Source organism: Denticeps clupeoides, chromosome 4, assembly GCF_900700375.1.
Source record: "Denticeps clupeoides chromosome 4, fDenClu1.1, whole genome shotgun sequence".
NCBI lineage: Eukaryota > Metazoa > Chordata > Actinopteri > Clupeiformes > Denticipitidae > Denticeps > Denticeps clupeoides.
Genome location: NC_041710.1, coordinates 6,937,094 through 6,958,440, shown reverse-complemented (window position 1 = coordinate 6,958,440; position 21,347 = coordinate 6,937,094). Strand labels below are relative to the sequence as shown.

The window sequence follows — 21,347 nt, the reverse complement described above, 5'->3', positions numbered from 1 at the left end:
CATGCGGTGCATTGATTTCCTCCCTGTTGCCCCGAGCAACAGGCAGCAGCTGTTGGCTGCAGAGGTCAGAAGTCAAGGCCCATCAAACCCATTTACCAGCCCTCCGGCTCCCCCCCATGAGCCGTTCCTCTCCACTTTATGGTACACGTAATTCAATTAATTTCCATGCTTTTAAAATGTGAGATTTATTTGTATTAATATCATGCACCATGTTGGAAATACCACCTATTGGTCCATAAAGGACAACCAGATATTCTGAAAATATGTTATGTACTTATGTACTATGTAGTGTAAAAGATTTTTGATTGAAAATGTAATCTAAACAGCATTGAATGTGGTGATCTATGCTTGTTTAGGTGATTTAGGTCCATTTTTATTTACACAAAAAAAAAAAAAAAAACATCCTGTTTGTATATAAGGGCAACACCTATGAATCTTTAATTTGTAGTTAAAAAAATGTACTAGAAATAGTGAGCATATAAAAAAAAAAAAAACAATAAAAAGGCAAACATGAACATGGATTACATTTACTTTATTGAGTACATTGTGCACTTCAGGCTTCAAAAAACGTCCATCAAAAACCAAAACACACCACACGAATTGTTGACTGATGTGAGATATCCAAAAACATCAGAAGATTTCAGCAACTACATCCTTTTATTATGAAAGGAAATAGTCTCATGACAATGCCGAAAAGCATAATGAAATAATTGCTGTTATGATGGAAATCAGGATCTGCTTGCCTGACACTAACAGTTATATATAATTGAGTGAGTGATTTGGCTTCTCTACAGCAAATTCTGACCTAGGATCACTTTTTTTTTTTATTACAATATTAAAGTTATTGACATAGCAGTCAAAAAAAAAAAAACAAGGGCCATGGGGACATCACTGTCTACATATGCCCCCTGGTGGACAGATTCTATCATGCTTGCATGTGTAAAAAACACACACCAAATCACAACCCTTGTGCTGAAATGGGGTTTTATTTACTAAGAAGTGTCTTCATTTCATTTATATGGTTAAACAATGGACCTAAAGCACACCCCGGCCTGGACAGAAGTGTGGCTGGAAGCAGCAGCAAGTCCCTGGTCCTTTCCTCCTGGATTCAGCAGTAGACCAGGAGGGGCTCTGTTCTCTAAACTGGATGCAATTTACAGGCAGCTGTAGTAAGGTGGATATGCTGCTGCCTTGTGTGACCAAGGTTTTAGTCATCCAGGAAAAAGTAATTCCCACCCTTCTTCTGCTCCACATCCTGTCGTTTGGGGACATAAGAACTTATTCAGAACTCAAAATAAAGGGACTATAATTTTATTGCTCATGAAGCACAAGCATATACTAGAAACCTCAAGTTGAGAAAACACCTGTAAACCACGACTTAAACCTGTAACTGAGAGGGTGTTGGAAATTTATGAGAATGTAAAAATAGCAAGTGAAAGGTTTAACTTTTGAACAGTAGGTATTTTATTTTTTATTATTTAGATATTCTAGCTTTCAAATAACCATTTAAATTGTATAATGCACTGTGACAAAATGTGTCGGGCAAACCCCTGTAAGGAGTGCTTCAATGGTGAAAAAAAAACACATGCACTCAAAGTAATGTTTGCAGAGATTTCAGCACGCTAAACCTTCAGAAATAGAAACATTCCATAAAATATGACTGAACCCATAGTTTAAATAAGCTATGTAGGTTGCACCCCTAAATGATACAGGGTATGTGTGTATTTAATTAGAAATACTAATTAAGTAAATGCTTTGTGTGGGCACTGTACCTTGATGGAATTGAGCTTGTTGATCCTTGGTCGAAAGTTGTTGGGGTCTCTTCTGAATGTGATCTCCAGCAAGGACAGAAATTTGTTCATGCCAGCAAGTAGAGTTTGTGGTCTGAATGGAAAATAATCAGTCATGAATAAATTGTGAAATATGTAAAATTTCAATACTATTTGTATAAGCAACTAAATAAAATGTCAAAAATTACACAGTGATGTTCCAATAGTGTTACACCTGATACAGAAACTATTTCACAGCAGAATGCAAAAAACATGATATTGATCAGCCATAACATTGACAAGTGAAGTGAATATCAGAGGGTGCCGCCAAGATTTTTAATCTTAAATTTAAGACCTTTTTAAGAATACTTTAAAATGAAAATTAAGACCAATGTCACACTTTTCCTGGCTTATGAATGAAATATATCATTTGTTTGTAAATTTAAAAAATAATAACAATCGTGCTTGGACACTGTTCATCAAAATCATGTGAAATTTGGGCAGGATGTAGTCAAGTAGTTCCATTTGAATCACTGATAAAAGACTATATCATATGTTGAACAGTCACTGCCGATATTTCAAACACCATGTAAGTGTTTTTTTTATTCCTTTGGATTTGTGTTTAACTTATCAATGGGCCGGATGGAAAGCTCTGTCAAAAACTAAGGCCTTAGTTTTTGAAAATGCAACTTAAGACTTTTTTCGGATTCGCGAATACCCTGAAAGTAAAATGTAATAGGCACAGGTCTGGACTGTAACCCCCCACTGCACTTGCCCTGTCAGTGACCTGTACTTAGCATGGTAAAGGATATATAATTAAAAAAAAAAAAAAACCTTTTGGGAAGATTTATATTGAATATACATTTACACAAAAGAAACATTTATTCCGACAAACTCACGAGTTGGCAATTGTGCTTTTTGATGGGATTCCATCAAACACAATAACACGGTCAGCCAGGTAGGTAGCCATGATGAAGTCATGCTCAACCACAAAAGCGGTCTTCTTTGCATGCAGGATGAACCTGTAAACCAAACAAAGAAAACCATAAACGAAATTCCAATATGATACGATATAAAAGTTGAAGTGCAGGAGGTGGCAGTAGTCACCTTTTGATGACCCTGGCAGCCATGAGACGCTGCTCAGAGTCCAAGTAGGCAGAGGGCTCATCAATCAGATAGACGTCAGCTGGTTTTCCCAGACAAAGAGCGAGGGCAACTCTCTGCAACTCACCACCAGACAAGTTCTGAACCTTTAGGGAGAAAATCAAGAACAACCAAGGTGAGCTTTGAGCACAACACTGAGAAAAGTAAAGAAACTAGTAAGGGGGGGGATCTCTCACATCTTGGTCAATGATGCTTTCAATCTGCATGGGCTTCATGACATCAGTGACAAACTGAGGATGCATGTAGGCATCTCTGATCTTCTCATGTAGAAGTGCACGAACGCTACCCTGAAAGAAAGAAAGTAGACAAAAATAGTGTTTATTGGCCAAGTATGTATGCCAAGTCCAATAGCCAAAACCGAGACCAATGACTATTACAATGACTATTTATAATATTAAAAAAAAAAAAAAAAAAAAAAAAGGTTGGGTTCTGAGTTATAAGACCGGTATCTACAGATCGGGTCTTAGTCAACCAAATGAGGGATTTCGTTGATTGATATTTGAAGAACCTATGTGAGTTGTACAGTAGTAGTGATCTAGCAGCTTGGAAAAAAAAGACAAACAACTGTACTATGCATGCATACACGACAATCAATTTTAGAGATTTTTCCCCCAGACGTTGTCCCAGCTGTCTCAGTCAAGGTGGTTTGACAAAACTGGCATACAACAGGTGCAAATTGTTAAAAGAAAACTGAGAAAACATGCCGATGGACATGATGCCACCCTGAACCACGGCCCATGTCAAAAAACGACTTTGCATCATAGTGAAGTCAGCAAAGAAATGTCCACAATGTAAATTATGTGTGTGGACTGTGACCCGCTGACAGTGTCTGTTCAGAAAATGTATATAATATATTGTTATAACGTAATGTTTTCCATTGAGACCGCTACACCCGAGACCAAATAGCGTAATTTCAACAATAAATTGGTCTCGAGAACATCACTAGCTAGCACACACAAGGAGTTTGGTTCCAGTCACCGGTGTCACTCAAGCAACACAGTTGACTCAAGAGATAACACTCCTATTGATCAGTTTACAACTTTGACTAATGTTAACCTGCTAGCTGATAAACATTGGCGTAGGTTTTAATTTAAATTCCAGAAAAAAGCAACATGAAGCCACTCACTTTGAATTTGGGACTGATCTTCTGGGGTTTATAGCTGACGTTCAGGAGGGGCACCTCTCCTATGAGACAGAGGAACAAAAAAAAAAAAAAAAAAAATGATACAGTATGATGCAATAACAAGAAGCCTCTTCAAAACAACTCAGCTTTCGGTAACCAACCTCCATCATCCGGCTTTAGTCGCCCAGCTAGCATTCTAATAAATGTGGTTTTTCCGGTTCCTGAAATAATAAGAATTTCATAAGATTATTAGCAATGGTTATTAAAAAACAACTCAATTTTGGGGCATACCTCTAAAAACTACTTCATCAGACACCCTTTGTGCCTGTTTCTTTTCTCCTCTGTCTCACCGTTCTCTCCCAGCATGACCATGATCTCGGAATCTGTGAACTCCCCCTCAACAATGGACAGCTCAAAATCTCCCATGGCTTTTCTCATGTCGGGGTACTGGTAGCGGCACATCTTTTTCACCTCCTCTTCATTTGCTGTCTCAGCCACCTTGAACACCAATGATGCCTCACGAAAGCGGAGGTTCTCGGTGGGAACGTAACCATCCAGAAAGATATTGATCCCTAGAGAAGATCAATATTTTATTAGGTACAACTTGACCTGGGAAAGTCAATTATAGAAATCTGACAGAACCTCAATGTATAGATTAAGAGAAAAAGAAACAAACAATCTAAACGCACCTTCCCTGACGCTGAAAGGCATGGTGACAACACCGTAGGCGCTGGGGACTCCATACAGGCAGCAGATGAAGTCCGACAGATAGTCAAGAACACTCAGGTCATGTTCTACAACAATGATGTACCTGCAGGAAACAAGCTGCTGCTCAACATTCCATACATAAGTATTATTCATCATAGACGCTGTAGTATCTTGTTCCAACAATTAGTCAAAATCTAGTTTACCTGTCTGGAGTGATGAGGGAGCGAATGGTGATGGCAGCTTTTAAACGCTGCTTCACATCCAGGTAACTGGATGGCTCATCAAACATGAAGCTGAACGACGAACAAAACAATAGGTTCATTCAAATACATTAATTATTGACTGAGAGCAAAAGCACTTGTGCACCAGTAAAGAAAGGACAAACTCACATATCTGCTTTCTGAATGCAGACAACTGCACAGGCAAAGCGCTGGAGCTCTCCTCCAGACAGGTCCTCCACATTCCTCTCCCTGAGGTGTGTCAAATCTGAACATACACACATTCAAATGAAGACTTAATAAATCCATACATTACAGTCTATAGCAACAAGTGTTTGACTTAACAGAATGGCAAAATTCTCATATTCTAATAATAATCAGAAGCAGATTGCTGATTTTATATATATTATACACACACACACACACACACACACACACACACACACACACATATATATATATATATATATATATTTTTTTTTTATTTGCTTCAATTCTGAACTTATCATACCAAGTTGGTCGCAGACGATGTTTTCGGTCTTAGTGTCATCCTTCCGGCTCAGGATGGAGCCCACACTCCCCTAGGGGATGCATTTAGAATAGCAGAGTCATGTTTTTTTTCCCCACATGAGCACAGCAACACTACATTTTCTTTTGAATGAGGCCACAATTAACGAGTCACCTAAAACCCGAGTCTGCTATTATGCTATAAGGTTACTGACAGTAACAAGTTACCAAAAGCATGTTCCACGTGGATAATCGCATTACAGGCAAGCATGTAAGAGTTCTACAGGCCCACTGACATTACGCCTTCAAACACACAGTGGTGTAAGACATGAGAGGGTTGTGCTGTAATATTATCACATGCGATGCCAGTGCCTTTGCATGAAGTATTCAGAATGTGTACAGAGCTTACTTAGCAATCCAAAACATTTGGGAGCCATGATTCATGAAACTCACAGATAGCCATAGAGAGTAATATAGAACCAAATAACATACCTCAGAAAGCCAAACCAAACACCGCACCAAGTATAAGTAGCATTAAATACATGCTAATGTTCACACAGTTTCAACAAAACAAAATGAATGTTGATTCATGTAGAACCAAGGTACAGGCATTACCTTGACCGTTTTAGGGATCTGGTCCACATACTGGGGTTTCACAATAGCTTTCAGGTCATCCTCCAGGATCTTGGTAAAATAGTTCTGAAGCTCCGAACCTCGGAAGTAGGTAAGGATTTCTTGCCAGTCTGGGGGGGCCTATAAGGCAGAACAGAAAACTCATGATGAAATGTGGGAAAGCGTATAATTTTACTTTGGATCATTTGTTTTCACAATATCTTGCGCATAAAGACTTAGTTCATAGTTCTTATAAACTGACATCATATTTCCCCAGGTTTGGCTTTTGTTTCCCAGCAAGGATCTTGAGAGCAGTCGACTTTCCAATACCGTTGGTGCCAACCAGCCCTAAAACCTCTCCTGGTCTAGGGATGGGTAACCTGCGCAGATTAACAGTGACAGATTAATCGGTGATCCTCACCTAACACATTAAATGTCTCATGAATGTCAGTAAGAGGGATAAATAGTGACAATCCCCTCACCGATGCAGTTTAAAGGAGTTGGCACAATATCTGTGTGTCGTCTCTTTCTCAAGGTTGCTTGGCAGGTTGACAATTGACAAAGCCCCAAAGGGACATTTCTATGGAGAAATAAAAGACCTTAATAACAACGTTAATAATAATTTAAAATGTCAACTAAAGAAAGGTTCATACCTTAATGCAGATACCACACCCAATACAGAGCGATTCTGATATCCAGACTATTTTGCTTTGACTGGTCACCTCTATGCAGAGTTTGCCTAATATGCACAAAGATCATCAATAGCGATGGGTGACATTTCTCACTGCAAAAATTGTTTCTCAGCAAAGAAAGAAATGCGTGTTCATGTTATATATATATGAAATAAAATTTCTGGTGCCTCACCCATTCGCACCACAGGACAGCTCTTCTTGCACTCCTGCCGGCATTTCTTTGGCTTGCACTTGTCATGGTTGACGATGGCAATTCGGGTCGGCTTGTCCGCCATCCTGTCTGCCTCTGGTTATAAATGACCAGAACGGAGACCTTGGCCCAGAAACGGGAGTCCTGGAAATACAAGTGACCGTGTGAGAATGTGAAGAGGCCGAGTCCTACAAGACTGGAGCACTAGATGGAAACAGTCGAAGCGTTCATGACTATGGTGAGCACGACGTCCGGTACTCATGGTACTTAGAAGCCAGCTGGAGCTACAAGATAAACTGCAGAGATTAAAAAGATAATGCGGTGCGCAGCCACGGTTTAGAGAACCATTTTAACCCAGCACCTAAAGTTTAACACGAACTTATCGACACTGCCTATAATAAGCATACATATGTGTATGTATAAGAAGGCTCTGGATCACGTGACACGACACGAGTAACCGGTTAACGGAGTTGGCTAGCAGCGAAACCGGCTAACAGGCCAACGAGAAGGGCGGCTGGCAGCACGGGGACGGGAGAACGCGTCTACAGACCGGTCGTGCAAGCGCAGACCTGGTCCACGCCAAGTTAAAAGAAACCAACAGGTGGACGAAGACATCTCCCTTTTCCGCAGGCTGCGCTAGCCGACGCGGCCGTGCCACGTTATGCTAACTCCCTGCGACGTAACCGACGTATGCCGTAACTACACCGTGCTACGTCCACCCACTCCCGGTCCCTGACTACAGCGGTTACCGGAACACCTCCCGAGCAGACAGTTTTCTGTAAAATTTACCAAATTTTACAACAACGTGGTACTCCCGTTGAAAAGCCGGGGGAAAAAATATGGCGCGCCGCACGTATAGGTGTGCGTGCGGAGCGCCGACGTCACTTCCTCTTAATGCCAGACGCATCCTGGTGTTGTTCCGTAGTTGTTCCGTGTGTGGACGGGGCTCCGAACTCTTTCAACCTCGCATCTCTGACGGTCCGAGCGAAGACTTTAGCATCGCTGCAATAACGAAGAATCGATGCACAAAGAGTTTAATGTTACGACATTTTTTTTTACAACTTAACATAAAAAAACATGTAACATAGAATAAAGACAGTAGAAGATGAAGACTAAGCAGTAAATAGGTAAATTAATAAAACACAAGTGAAGTGAAGCGATACACTGCAGCACAGCACACGGTGCACACAACGAAATGCGCCCTCTGCATTGAACATCACCCTTGTGCAGCCATGAGCAGTGTGTGAGGACGGTGGCACCTTGGCAGATAGGGATTCAAACCGGCAACCTTCTGATTACAGGGCAACTTCCTTAACCACTAGGCCACCACTGCCCCACACATACATAAAATAAACACACTTCCCTCCCAGTGGACTATCAGTGTTCACTCACTCTTATGTCCATGCTGGTCTTGGTAAAACCCAAGTAGAAAAAAAAAACAGGGATTGTATTGGTTAATTGATTATGGTAGCCAGTAAAATGGTTTGAGTTATCACCCATTACATGGTTATTTATTTAATCGTGTCATATTTATTTTATTTTGAACACGTTCTATACTTCTCCTCCCCTCATTCTCTCCAAAAAGTCTGGTTCTCTCCCCTTTTTCGTGGTCCAACAACCCATCACTCCCTTTGTCATTAGTCCCTTACCACCAGGCCGGTGGAATAGACCAAGACCAAAACCAAACGCTGGTCCACACCCTGCAGAAAACAGACACTGGCTATGGCTTTACTGCAGCTGGAAAAGTTCCTAATACGGCACAATGAAACGGTTTACAGCCTCTAATCTTTGGAGTGACTTTTGACATTTTCTAGTCACTAATCTGATACTTCCTGGGCAGAGCAGGCCTACTAACCCCCTGCTGGCAGTTTTTAACCAGAAGCTGTGTATATACATTCTCACAATTTCAAAACGGTTGTTATTCTTAAAAGTTTTCATACTCTTTGGTTGTTGGCCAAATCCCTCCATTAGAATGTCTAAATTTTAACCATTCTGACCAGCAGAAATGGTCAGAATCAATAATAATTTTAATGTTTTGATGTGTCTAGTTGGATATTTAATTGAAACTTATTTATTTTGTCACTTTTATGATGCTACACTGCCACAGTATTTTATTGTAGCTCATAATCAGGGTTCGAACACATTTGAACAGTTGCCTGTAATGTTTATTCTTCATGTATGTGAATTACTACAAATTATACAGTTTCAGTTTTATTTCATGTCAATGTCTTTTATCTTTCATCATTTTATCTTGCTAGTAATATTTTTGATTGATTAAAATAGTATAAAAACTAATCAGGAGGCAGGTACAAACACTTCGGTTTTAATAAATTTTTCCGATTCTGATAAGAATAAATTACGTTTTTGTAGTGTGTATATACACACACACACACACACACACACACACACACACACACAAACCAGGAGGCATGTTCAAACCCTCAAAATTCCAGTCTTTCATAGCCAAGTTTTAATGAAAATTTAAAGAAATTTCATAGTTCATATAAAAGTATTTAGCAATACCACAAAGAAAGATACATCTCAGTTTTATACACTGAAAACACTGGTTTGAAAAGGACAATTACAAAATTCAAAGTTAGTTTAGCAAATGAGAAACAAACCAAGCAAATTGTTGCATAGTTCTGTCCATTTTCATTCTAATATGATTAGGCCACATAATGGCTAAATGCCTGGCAGGATTATAAATCCACAACGCTAAATGAAGCACACAATCTGAGTACACAATCTGAATCCCCTGTACAGTACTGTGTAAATTCACTCTGATGACCACTCTGATGGTGATGATAAGTGACAAATTAAACTGGAATCATATTAGTCATAATATGCTCCCATAATTTCATTTTTTTTTAGATTTTATGCAGTAACTATTTCCAAAAAGCCCATACTATTTTGGAGGGACTGACAGAACAACTGCACAACCAAAGCAAATCTAAAGCAAGTATTTGATCAAAGTAAACAGATATACCACCGATTGTGGATAAAATACTAGTCATTCATTTACACAGATTGATGGTTACACAGTGATGGTGTATTTTGGTATTGTAGTCAAGACAATTAATGTTCCTGTGAATTTTCTGATTCCTCGCAAATGAGCAGAAGACGATACAGGAGGTCTGTTTGGATGTGGTTATAGAGTCTGTTGCACAGACTTCCCACAGTGGAGCCCACAAAGCCCTCCTTCATACGCCAACGCTCCAGCATCTGATGAACCTTTTCATTGAGGCCATCACGGGCATAATCATGTTCAATTGTGTCCACCTCCGCATTAGTCAAACCTAAGCGCCGTGCACAGCGCTTCCAGTTTGAGGTGATGTTGTCTCGTAGCAAGTCCAGGTGCTTCTCAGTGACAGAGTAACTGTCTGCAACACACATTTTTCAGAAAGAGAATATGTGACTATCTGTATTTATTCATACATTTTTATCTAAAGGCCCAGATTTAAGGAAGGTGCTAGTTTTAATCACTATATGCGATGAAAAAAACAGTCACTACAATCCATTATTGCTCTGAATCTAATGCTATTCAGATCAGGATTCCATACTATGCAATGCGACCTGTTAGTCGGAGCAGTGGGACTTCAAAAGTGACTATTCTTGATAGAAGCTGAAAAGTCACTCTATGAATCTGAAGTGCTCTCCTCAATTATTGGCACTGGTGCTCAACATTCGTCAAAAATGAATAAATCTTGATCTCATGCAAAAAAAAAAAAAATCTTACCTTTAATCAACCATTAAATAATTTAACTTATTTTCAACAAAACCAGGTGTCAAAAAGTCTACATTTTTAATTATAAAAAACATTTAATATGTGTACATAATGTTTCTTTTTCATTTGATTAAGTGGTCTGACTATTTTATATGTTATACCAGTATATATACCACTTTACTAAATTTCGCAGAAATAATGCAAATTAAAACAAGATAAAAAACAATGACCAGCATTTAAAAATATTAAAATGTGATTCACATTAAAACATGATTGAGAATCCTTACCAATTAAAATGAAATTGAGTTTAACTGAAACCTGAAATAGCAAACATGCACTGAGAATGAGACTAACATGTCACTGTACTTAGGAATAAGCCTACATACAGTGGGTACAGAAAGTATTCAGACTCCCTTATTTTGTTAGATTAAATGTTAATCGTTTCAGTAATCATGGCCAGATCTGTGCCTTGCCACAATTCTGTCTCTGAGCTCTTTAGGCAGTTTGTTTGACCTCATGATTCTCATTTGCTCTGACATGCATTGTGAGCTGTGAGGTCTTATATTGAGGGGGTGTGGCTTTCCTCAACAAGTCCAATCAGTATAATCAAACACAGCTGGACTCAAGGATGATCAGAAGAAATAGACAGAACCCGAGTTAAATATACGAGTCACAGAAAAGGGTCTTAATACTTAGGACCATGTGATATTTCAGTTCTTCTTTGTTAAAAAATCTGCAAATACGTAAATAATTCTGTGTTTTTCTGTCAATATGGGGTGCTGTGTGTACATTAATGAAGAAAATGAACTTACATTATTTTAGTAAATAGCTGCAATATAAGAAAGAGTGAAAAATTTAAGGGGGTCTGACTACTTTCCGTACCCACTGTATAATCACCAAAACGATCGATCATTTTTATGTCTTATTCATTCTCCTTACCATATTTCTGGAGGAGCTCTTTGAATTTTCTGTTGGAGCTACTCGACAGGGAGGCAGTGGAGCTGGACCCATTGGTTCCAATGCTCAGTGTGTTGTTGTGTCCGATCTGTATCCCACTGGCATTGTGGATGTACAGACCTCCTACAGGAAACAATGCAAGTATTTTAGTTCAACAGCAGCACAGTGCATGTACTGTGTTACAGATGCAACCAGCCATTGAATCGCTACTATACAGCTAAAAAAAATGCTGGATATCCAAACTGATATGGAATTGGTAATGTGAACAAATGCATGCCGCAATTTGATGAAAATGATCAATCTACAGAAGGGCTTAATTTGAAATCTGATGCTGCAGGATAGTCAACTTTCTGAAATGTCATTGCAACAGCTCAAAATGGTACTCAGTAGTCTGTATGGCCTCTGCTCGCTATGAGATGATGGATGGTGTCCTGAGGTCGATGCTTCAGGCTACTGTTGGTTCTCTGTGTAATATATGACTATATATAGTAACTAAAATATTTGCAAATAATATTGATTAAATAATCTATTCAAGATTCTGGCCACCTGTGGTAAAATCTCCTGCACCCTCAGTTGTTAAGATCAGTTGATAAATGAAAAACAAATGACTTTGTGACTGAAGCAATGTACGGAAAACACATGTTTTTGTGTCTCTGAAAATTTTTTCAACATGATTATTAAATTCTGTTGATTCAGAAAGGACACCACGGTGGGATCCTGGCTTCTATTGCTGCTGTTTATTTTAGTTGCTCTAAGAAAGTATTCTGGTTTACCAATATTTTTTTTATTGAAAGCTACTTCTGACATTTGCACTTATTTCACTCTTACTTGAATTTTACTTTATAATTTTGAGTTCAAGAGCAATGTATTGGAATGTTAAGAATGTTTTTTTCATTCGAATATCTAAATTAGAATGTATAAATTGCTATATTAGTCAATTCATAATGGAAATAATCGAGAATCGAATTGAACCGTTTAGGAAAAAATAATTGTTAGATTAGTAGTTTAAAAAAAATTACTGTTTGGGACAGCCCTAGTGGACACGTTAGCATTGCCACCCTGACTGGTGTGTGTATGTGGCTGATTGTGTTACGAGTTTGTCACATTTATTTTTCCTATTAATTGTGCTGTGCATGACCTTGAAATGTATGATCCGTCCTGCGTGTAGCTTGTAGATAAAAAGAACATTTTATTTCACTGTCGAGGGACTGACTGTCATACCTGAGTCTTGTTGAGGTGCCAGACCTGAGCTGAACCAATGAGAGCCCACAGCATCATGCACGGCTGCCTCGGGAAGAGCAGGCCAAGAGTGCATCCGGTTTAAAGGTGGTACACCCGGGATCTGAGCTAGAAAACTCTCAGGAAGGCCGATCTCAGACTGCAAGCCGGAATTATCATCTATTGAGCTGTTTTCCGGGGCACACCAGGACTGGACAGAGGAGAGGTCACCAGGCCACTTTAATGATGGTACCGTTTGCTGCAGGGGAAGACCTGACTGGCTAGACTGAGTATGGAGGTGACGTAAACGGCTTGGGTTTTGGGAGGTTTCAGGTGCCTCAGATGGACTGTAGCTGCCATGTTTATGGTAGTTCAACTCCTGTGCCAGTTTCTGCTCTAGGCGAGCACCTGAGGCCATGGGTGCAGCATCAGACTGCAGAAATGAAATCATTTGAAGGTCATCAATGCTTGCTTCAATGGGTGGCTCAGAACTCCGAAGTGGGGTGGGAGAATCTGAGGTCTGGGAGCCTGAAGAGTTGTTGCCTGTACAAAAAAGAATCAGATTTTGATTTTGCGGTCGGAGCAGAAGCAGAGCAGAAAGTTAATTTCTTCATTATTACAAAGGTGAGTGAGTACACCTTTAATTCACGGCAGTACTATGTAAGATAGTTAATAGCCAACAGAGTTGTAATGATTCTCTATTTACAAAAAGGCACATTCAGACAACAGGGAAAGTTTAAATGTCTAAAACAAACTACATTTATTTTGTGAATCAACAAAATACTGGTTAACAGTTGACTATGTTGGTTTGGCCTTAACTGAAGATCAAGTCAATGTATGCTTTTGCAACAAAGGTTCAAAGGACCAAACCTTATTTAGTGCTGAAATGAACACATTATGCAGTTTTTCTACAACTAGCCTCAAATGCTAAAAAATTATACAGCCACGTTAGCCATGAAACAGCATGTACATGCAGTGGAACAACCTTTGTCCAATGAGATGGATTTCATCTTTTCCACCAGTTCCTCTGGGCCTTCATACTGTAAAACAACAAATATAACATGACATTTCACTATTCCTGGAGATAAAAGTGGAAATTGCTGTGATTGAAACGTAATTAATGCATGAAACTTCTTGTGTGGGTCTGACATATGACATGGATGCAAAATTAATCTATAGACAATCCCTACAGACAGTGAAGAAGAAATCAGGCGTGACCAGATGGATATAGGTCTTAAGATTTAATTATAAACCGCTCTAGTTTGCTCAAAGTACAGTACTTTTACGAATTTAGACACAGTTACTCATATCTACCTTTACATTTACGACATTTGTCAGACGCCGTTATCCAGAGAGAGTTACAATCAGTAGTTACAGGGACAGTCCCCCCCTGGAGCAACATAGGGTTAAGTGTCTTGCTCAGGGACACAATGGTAGTAAGTGGGATTTGAACCTGGGATGTACACAACTGATACATCTCCACGAGTGTATTGTTTGAATGAAGGGATATTAAGAATTTAATAGACCTCACAGACCCCAACAATCTTAACGCAGGCCGACAACAATGATTCCTGGCCTTAGAAGGATGACTTATGAAAGGTTAGCCTAGTATGGTATGCTTGAATTTTTCTAAAGTTCTTATTTTCACACTTACCTTTAGTTGATTCGAGTCACTCTTCACATTTTTCTCCAGATTCTCATGGTAAAAGGGTAGAAACGTGTTGTAGCTCTCTGAAGGGAATGGAAGTGGATGAATCAGGATGAAAAACCCACTCACACCATCAAGGAACATGAAACACTTACTCACAAGCATACTTCTAACATATACAAACATACTAGGTTAAAGTGGTTAGCAGACACAATGTATTACAGCCATCCACAATGACGTGATTTACCTCAGTGTCACGGCTGCCACCCCCAACTCCATGCGCACCCCACGCAAAGCGAACTTGGGCATTGTGAACTCATTGTAGCCTTGTCTCTTTGTTGTAAGAATTCATTTCATGACAGTCTCTTTCTTGCTGACCGGCTGCCTTTTGACTACTCGCTCTGGATTATCGTTGCCTGCCTCTCTTCGCCCCGATAACTACTGACCCTCCCCTACAGCTTTTGAGTTCTCCACACCGATGCCTTCTGGTACCGAGCGTTTTCGGCCGACTATTCTCCAGCCTGCCATGTTCTCCTACACCTACTCCACGCAAACCCAAGTGCCCAGCGCCGCTTCTTCATGCACCACTCCTATGGCCAATTGCCCCAATTAATTCATAATTAAAGGAAAACTACAAACTACATTCTGTAAAATGCTAAATGGAAATACATTTATTGTAAATTCTTTGACTCCTGATTCATGGGCTCCTCTACAGAAAAACAAAACAACAGATATATATATCTGGGCCTCATCCAAAAGGAGGTTCAAAATAAATGCCCTCTGAACACCATACAGGTTTTTGCTATGATTTGTAGCGGTGTTTGACTGACATTCCGCTGGGGTGTGCAAGAAAATATTGCATGCAGCGTTTATTTGCCACCCGAAGGTGCAGCAGACCAAACACTAAAGCTGAACGACCATGTGGGCGCTTTGATTTGCTTCAAAGAGCAGAAAAACGATAGGTGTTCAGTCTGTGGTCACCTGATGCTGCTCATAGTAGCCTATGTAGAGTATCCTACACATAACAGCATCATCTGCATAACACATCACCTTGGTGAGCAGTGGGCAGCCATGACAGTCGCCCGGGGAGCAGTGTGTGGGGATGGTGCTTTGCTCAGTGGCACCTTGGCGGATTGGGATTCAAACTGGCAACCTTCTGATTATGGGGCCACTTCCCCCTAAAATATGGTAGCTTGTTCGAACCTGCAGTCATGTTGTTTCTTCCAACTAGGGCTGCACATAATGTCTACTGCTCCGGATTCTTCTCCTACAGTCCTGCTCCTCGACTTCACGATGTGAAGTTTCTCCCCTTGCACACTCTGCATTAAATCCCCATAACACACACATCCTGAACCCCAACAGAACACATTTACATGTAACATGGTTAACTATTTACAGTCCCCGTCCCGTCGGTGCGTATCTCACCCACACATATATTGTATGTGAAAAACAGTATGCGAGCTGAATAGTATGTCTGAATTCATAGTAGGGATGCACCGATACCACATTTTCTAAAGTACTTGTACTCGTTAAAAGTCCGTCGATACCGGGGACCGATACCACGGTCTGAGAAATGTCTGTGTTTGAGCGGCCTGTAAGGGGTTAATCATAGGTGCTGAGCCTGCTGCAGCAAACTCTTGCAAGACATGAGAAAATGTCCAGAGACCATCCACGTGCTTTGAAAACAGCACGGGCAATTATTGAGTACATTGCATGGAGTGTCCAGCCACTCTCGGAGGTGGAAAATGTGGGATTCCTGCGTCTCCTCCATGTAGTATGCGATTTCAGACACATCATTAATTTATGTGCCAAGCATTTGTGTGTCCAAATTTGACCAATCACATGGGTCCTTACTATCTTTATACCCACCTCCCAAGTAGGTGATATAATGCTATTGGCTCGACCGGGCCATGTAATGTTAATATAAATTTTTTTAAGACACTCTTGATGAGTGTATGGTTACATGTAAATAAAAAGTAATCTTTGAAAGGAATTCATATTGTGTTGGCAGGTCTATGGTAACAGCAAACAAAAAATCTGAATATCTGCTGAGGGTTTTAAGTCATTCATAATATTTTGAACTCTAAATATTTGCAACTTCCTTGACATATAGTTTCTTTTTAGCCTGAATTAGATTTAATTCGATCAGATGAATATATGAATATATTACCTGTTTATTTTAGTGTGATCATTACATATATAAATGATTTTTAATAACTAATAATAATTTAAAAAGCATTTCTCTAGGGAAATGTAATATCACAAGAAATATCGTGCAGCCCTACTTCCAACTAGATGACTGCCTCCTCTACCACAACCATTTTGCGTTTTGAAAGGCCATACATAGAAACTGAACTGTTTGAGAGAGGGAAAAAAATATTACAACCTACACACAAACACATACCTTTGAAAGTAGGCCGACGTTCAGGATCCTGTTCCCAACATTGTTTCATTAATCTGATCATTTCCTGTGGAATGCTGCCTGGAATTTCTCTCTCATCTGGCCGATCACCCTGCCGCACACACTGACATATGTGGGTCTCGTTCATGGCATCTGGAAGACAGACACACAACCTGATGGGATCTGGGCATCAAGGTTGGGTTTCTTTTAATTTGTTCCCATTCCTGAAAGTGAGTACACCACTCATTTTTGTAGATATTTTATTATATCTTTGATATTGATTGATATCGATATTACACTTTGATGTAATATAATTTAATACATTCAATAAGTACATTCTGCTCATATGGGGTTGTTTTTTGTTGCAAATTTCCCACTTGTGGGATAATAAAGGATTGTTATCTTTTATTTCTGTGAGGTGCCTGGTAAGGAGCTTGTACTTACTCTCATACGGTTCTCTCCCAGTGAGGATGACCCACAAGACGATCGCAAAGCTGTAGACATCAGACTTCTCCGTGGAGCGATGGTTGATGCTCTCTAGGTGTTCCGGAGCCATGTAGCACAGCGTACCAGCCATCCTCACATTATTACTCAATCCCAACTGGCTCTGCCGACGGGATTCTTCCTTTGTCAGCCTGCTCCATGACTGACAAGTCGCCAAGCCCAGGTCTGCAATCTGAGTCAATCACACAAACTCATGAGACTCTTATGTTCTTGCAATCCCTATTGGCAGAAATACTGTGATGAATACCTAAGCATTATTGTGACCAAAAAAAATAAGACTACCTTAATATGAAATTCTTTGTCGACTAGAATGTTCTCTGGTTTCAGATCCTTGTGGATGATGCCATTTTCATTTAGGTAAATCATGCCTTCTAGAATTTCCAGAATGATCCTGCCTTTGATGGATACTGGGACATGCACCTAGAAAAGAGAAGCAGTCACAGTATAATATTATATAAAAAGCTTCTGTCAATCATGGACAAGCCACTGCATGCACTGTACAACATCATCCACAGATAGAGAGGCAGCTTCAGCGATGCCAACATTTTTCTGAATTCCATGTATTGCGTTCTAAACATATTTATTTGGCTAAAAAAAACTATTCAATTATGGAGTGAGTGGGGAAAAAAATTACCTGCAATATGACAAATCACATTTAATCACTGTTCGACAAAGTGCTTGGGCATTTACTTTCAAGCGGTGGGTCAGGAGTCAGGACTGTGCTTGCCCCACTGCCCTGTGAGAAGCCATGCAACAGTAGGGGCAAACACAGAAAGATGTTTCATGATAGCTGGTCCCCCTTCATTGAACATGTAAAAGACTTGGGATGAAATGCTGACGTAATGAACCGAGGCTTCGTTTGTTATCGGTCACGTGATGTTCTGCTTAAACGTAGCTCCGTCTGGCACGAGTCAAGAGGACAGAAAAAGAAGACTAGGTATTCTCCTTTGTAGTCCAACAGCTTCAGCTCCTTCAACTCGCCGTTGATGACTGAAGTGCGTTTAAGCACCGTCTGTCACGCCCCCTCATACTTGATACGCGCTTTGGATATGCTTCATGTGCCCATCACTACCTGTAGTCCATCCCAGCCTTGCACCTGGTGTCCTCAGACAGCTCTTTGGTCTTGCCCATAGTGGAGAGGTTAGAGTCTGATTGAGTATGAGGAAGATAAGACAAACTAATGTCTGTGTGGCTGGTAGGTGATCAAGTACTTATTTCATGCAATACAATGCAAAAATAATTATTTAAAAACCACACAATGGGATTTTTTTTCTGTCTGTCTTGAGAAATTTTCATCATCATTCTTTGTTAGTGGGAAAAGACAAAAATGGATAGATCTGAATGGATGGATCTGAAATGATCTCCATAGTGCTGACTTACCCTCTCCAGCATGGTGTATAAGTTGCCTTTTGGAATGAGCTCCATCACAAGGGAGTAGTCTCCATCCTCCAGAATCACGCCCAAAAGCTTCACCACACGCTTATGGTTCAGTCTGCGCATGAGATTGCCCTCCTCCAGCAAAGACTGACGCTGACCACTGGAAGCAGAAAAAAAAACAAGCCTCAGCTCTTTTATACTTATTTACTCAGTTTTATGCCTTGGTTTGAAATGTGGTTCCACTGGTGGTACTCAAGCTCCCTCTAGTGGTATGACAAAGAGACTATGCCAGGAGATGAGTGTTAAAGGTCCCACTACATGAATTTTTTTTTTCCTTTTATATCAGCTGTGGTTCAGAATTACAGTCACTTTGATCCAGTCCCACAATGAGAATTCCCCAGGAAGCGCCATTTTGGTGTCTGTATCTTTAAGTGCTAATGAGGAGGAGAGAGGCCTATAGAAGTGCACGGGCATTCGCGGAAATTACGTCAACACCAACCACAAGATTTGGGACTGACAGTGATGTGTCAGCGTTTTTCCAGGAAAAAACAAAATTAACCCACTGGTTCAAAAGCGTCTTGCATGACAAAATAAAATACAAATTTTTACATCCAATCACTGCAATGCTTCGCACATTTTCAAGCCATGACGGTAGGTGGAGCTACTTTTTAAGGGGAGGTAACCGGTCCCCATATGATGACATAAGGGGACAAATTTCAGATCCAAACGTCCGAGCTGCCGCTCTCTAAACAGCGAAGCAGAATGACCAAAGAACTCTTTACACCTATCACCATTTCTAGCCATAGCAGGACCATAGACAGGTTGGGGGAACTGTTAAATAATCTCACAAAGCGAAAATTTCATGTCAGGGGACCTTTAATATTTTTGCTGTGTATTTAAATGCAAATTAGTGTTTTATCTAGTGTATTAGTCCTAATAATAGACTAGAATGGTCAAGACTTATAAAGTGGCCATGCAATTCAATTTAGTCATCTATTATTTTTGTGGATACATTCTTCAGTTACATTTCATTGCCTGGGGGCATTAAATGTATTATTTATATCTCATTTCTCACCATCCCATACATTCCAATCCTGAACTTCCAAAATGAAAACAGCAGGTTCACTTTAACACAACGTTGGCCAGGTGTACAGTACTTCAAATACAGCATTCGTAATGATGACATTAATAACGTCCCACCAACTTACGTTGATGGGTCAGACTGACAGACAGGATTAATTCATGATGCACTGAATGAGCCCAAACGAAATAAATTGTGAAATATTTCAACATGACACATTTAATTAATTGATAAGGCTTTTATTTCCAGTTTTTAGTATTCATGTCACTTTGAAATAACTAATGCTAATTTAGTATCCCATCTTGGATAATTTATGACATTTTATTATTGATGTTATTGATCTATTGAACACTCGTAGGCTGTCGCTTTCAACTTTGTCAACGCGTGAAGGGACGTGGCCGTTTAAAGAAAAGGATGAATAAAGCTTTCCTACTATTAAGCGTCCCGACTGCTGCATTACTTGCTTTGGTTTGATTGCGATTTTATATTTTATAACACACTTGGGCGCATTTTTGCTCACGACTTACTCGTTGCGAGGAGGGCCGGTGTACACCGTCTTCAGCACTACTTGTCCCAAAGTTTTGTGGTAACAGATGAAAACCTCCCCGAAGCCGCCGATGTCAATGCGTTCCCTCTTGATCAAGTCAGAAGATCTCATGTTTATTTCCAGGTTCTGGGTCGTGGCCATGATCCCACTTAGAAAAACTTTCGGTTTGTGTCAAATGCGGAAGTCAGTGCGGAACCGCTGCAGAGCAAGGCGATATCAGGAGAAACAAACAAACAAACAAACCAAAAAAAAATTATATATATATATATATATATATAAAGTTTTTTAAAAATGACTTTAATTCCCGGTTGCTTGTATCCTGTAAACAGCAGCGCGACTGTACAAAGTTTTAAAACGCGGCGGCCCTGTGGCGGAGCCAGACGCGCAGACCCTCCGCCGGCCGACGACGCCGCGCTGCGGCACCGAACATGAGCGCGTAGCGGCTCTGAAAGGACGGACCGCCGGACCTCCGCCGGCCTGACGACGGGGCTCCGGTCCGACGCGCTGCCCGGTCGCGCCGCCAGGAAAGCCGGATGTGGGTGTGGCCTGGTGACGGACTTCCTTTCCGAGCCGATGCCAAACGCACGGAAACTTTATACACTTAAAAACCTTAATAAGTCGAAATAAAAAAAAAAGTGTACTTTAAATGACAGCTCCGTGACGAATACAGCTCACCCGTCTCCTCCTCTTCACCGCGCCTCATCATAAACTCGTCATATGAGTTGCACATGCGCAGATGAGTTATGCTTTACGCGGAGGTTTTTGAGCAGGTGCCACATACAGTACGGGCCAAAAGTTTGGACACACCTTCTCATTCAATGTGTTTTCTTTATTTTCATGACCATTTACATTGGTAGATTCTCACTGAAGGCATCAAAACTATGAATGACGTGGAATCCACGATGAG

The 21,347-nt window shown here is 40.3% G+C and overlaps 2 protein-coding genes across 3 annotated transcripts; both read right to left on the bottom strand.

Moving 5' to 3' along the window:
* Window positions 1–787: 787 nt before the first annotated feature.
* Window positions 788–7,901, bottom strand: abce1 (ATP-binding cassette, sub-family E (OABP), member 1). 2 transcript variants are annotated; one of them, XM_028976432.1, is made up of 18 exons: window positions 7,773–7,901; window positions 6,966–7,127; window positions 6,755–6,840; window positions 6,584–6,681; window positions 6,364–6,481; window positions 6,105–6,242; window positions 5,494–5,563; window positions 5,154–5,250; window positions 4,968–5,057; window positions 4,746–4,867; window positions 4,407–4,628; window positions 4,218–4,277; window positions 4,060–4,118; window positions 3,110–3,220; window positions 2,877–3,019; window positions 2,669–2,791; window positions 1,773–1,884; window positions 788–1,255 (listed from the first exon to the last, which is right to left on the bottom strand). In XM_028976432.1, exons 2-18 carry the CDS (start codon window positions 7,066–7,068, stop codon window positions 1,208–1,210), a joined length of 1,800 nt encoding a protein of 599 aa, XP_028832265.1. In that variant the 5' UTR covers window positions 7,069–7,127; window positions 7,773–7,901; the 3' UTR covers window positions 788–1,207. The 2 variants fall into 2 exon arrangements, with proteins under 2 accessions (XP_028832265.1, XP_028832266.1); XM_028976433.1 differs by having other exon boundaries at window positions 7,733–7,832.
* Window positions 7,902–9,438: 1,537 nt separating this feature from the next.
* On the bottom strand, window positions 9,439–21,074 carry ripk1l (receptor (TNFRSF)-interacting serine-threonine kinase 1, like). Its single transcript, XM_028976847.1, has 10 exons — window positions 20,421–21,074; window positions 18,816–18,972; window positions 17,718–17,855; window positions 17,376–17,607; window positions 16,935–17,084; window positions 14,537–14,613; window positions 13,868–13,922; window positions 12,886–13,425; window positions 11,647–11,787; window positions 9,439–10,363 (listed from the first exon to the last, which is right to left on the bottom strand). Exons 1-10 carry the CDS (start codon window positions 20,579–20,581, stop codon window positions 10,059–10,061), a joined length of 1,956 nt encoding a protein of 651 aa, XP_028832680.1. The 5' UTR covers window positions 20,582–21,074; the 3' UTR covers window positions 9,439–10,058.
* Window positions 21,075–21,347: the final 273 nt, after the last annotated feature.

Coding starts and splice junctions, on each gene's coding strand:
- abce1 (XM_028976432.1), bottom strand. CDS start 7,068: ATGGCGGACAAGCCGACCCGAATTGCCATCGTCAACCATGACAAGTGC. Junction 5,564..6,104: donor AGATCCCTAAAACGGTCAAG/GTAATGCCTGTA, acceptor TGCATCCCCTAG/GGGAGTGTGGGCTCCATCCT. Junction 3,221..4,059: donor AGATCAGTCCCAAATTCAAA/GTGAGTGGCTTC, acceptor TCTTTCTTTCAG/GGTAGCGTTCGTGCACTTCT.
- ripk1l (XM_028976847.1), bottom strand. CDS start 20,581: ATGGCCACGACCCAGAACCTGGAAATAAACATGAGATCTTCTGACTTG. Junction 17,085..17,375: donor TGGGAGAGAACCGTATGAGA/GTAAGTACAAGC, acceptor TCTGTCTTCCAG/ATGCCATGAACGAGACCCAC. Junction 13,923..14,536: donor GTGACTCGAATCAACTAAAG/GTAAGTGTGAAA, acceptor GTTGTTTTACAG/TATGAAGGCCCAGAGGAACT.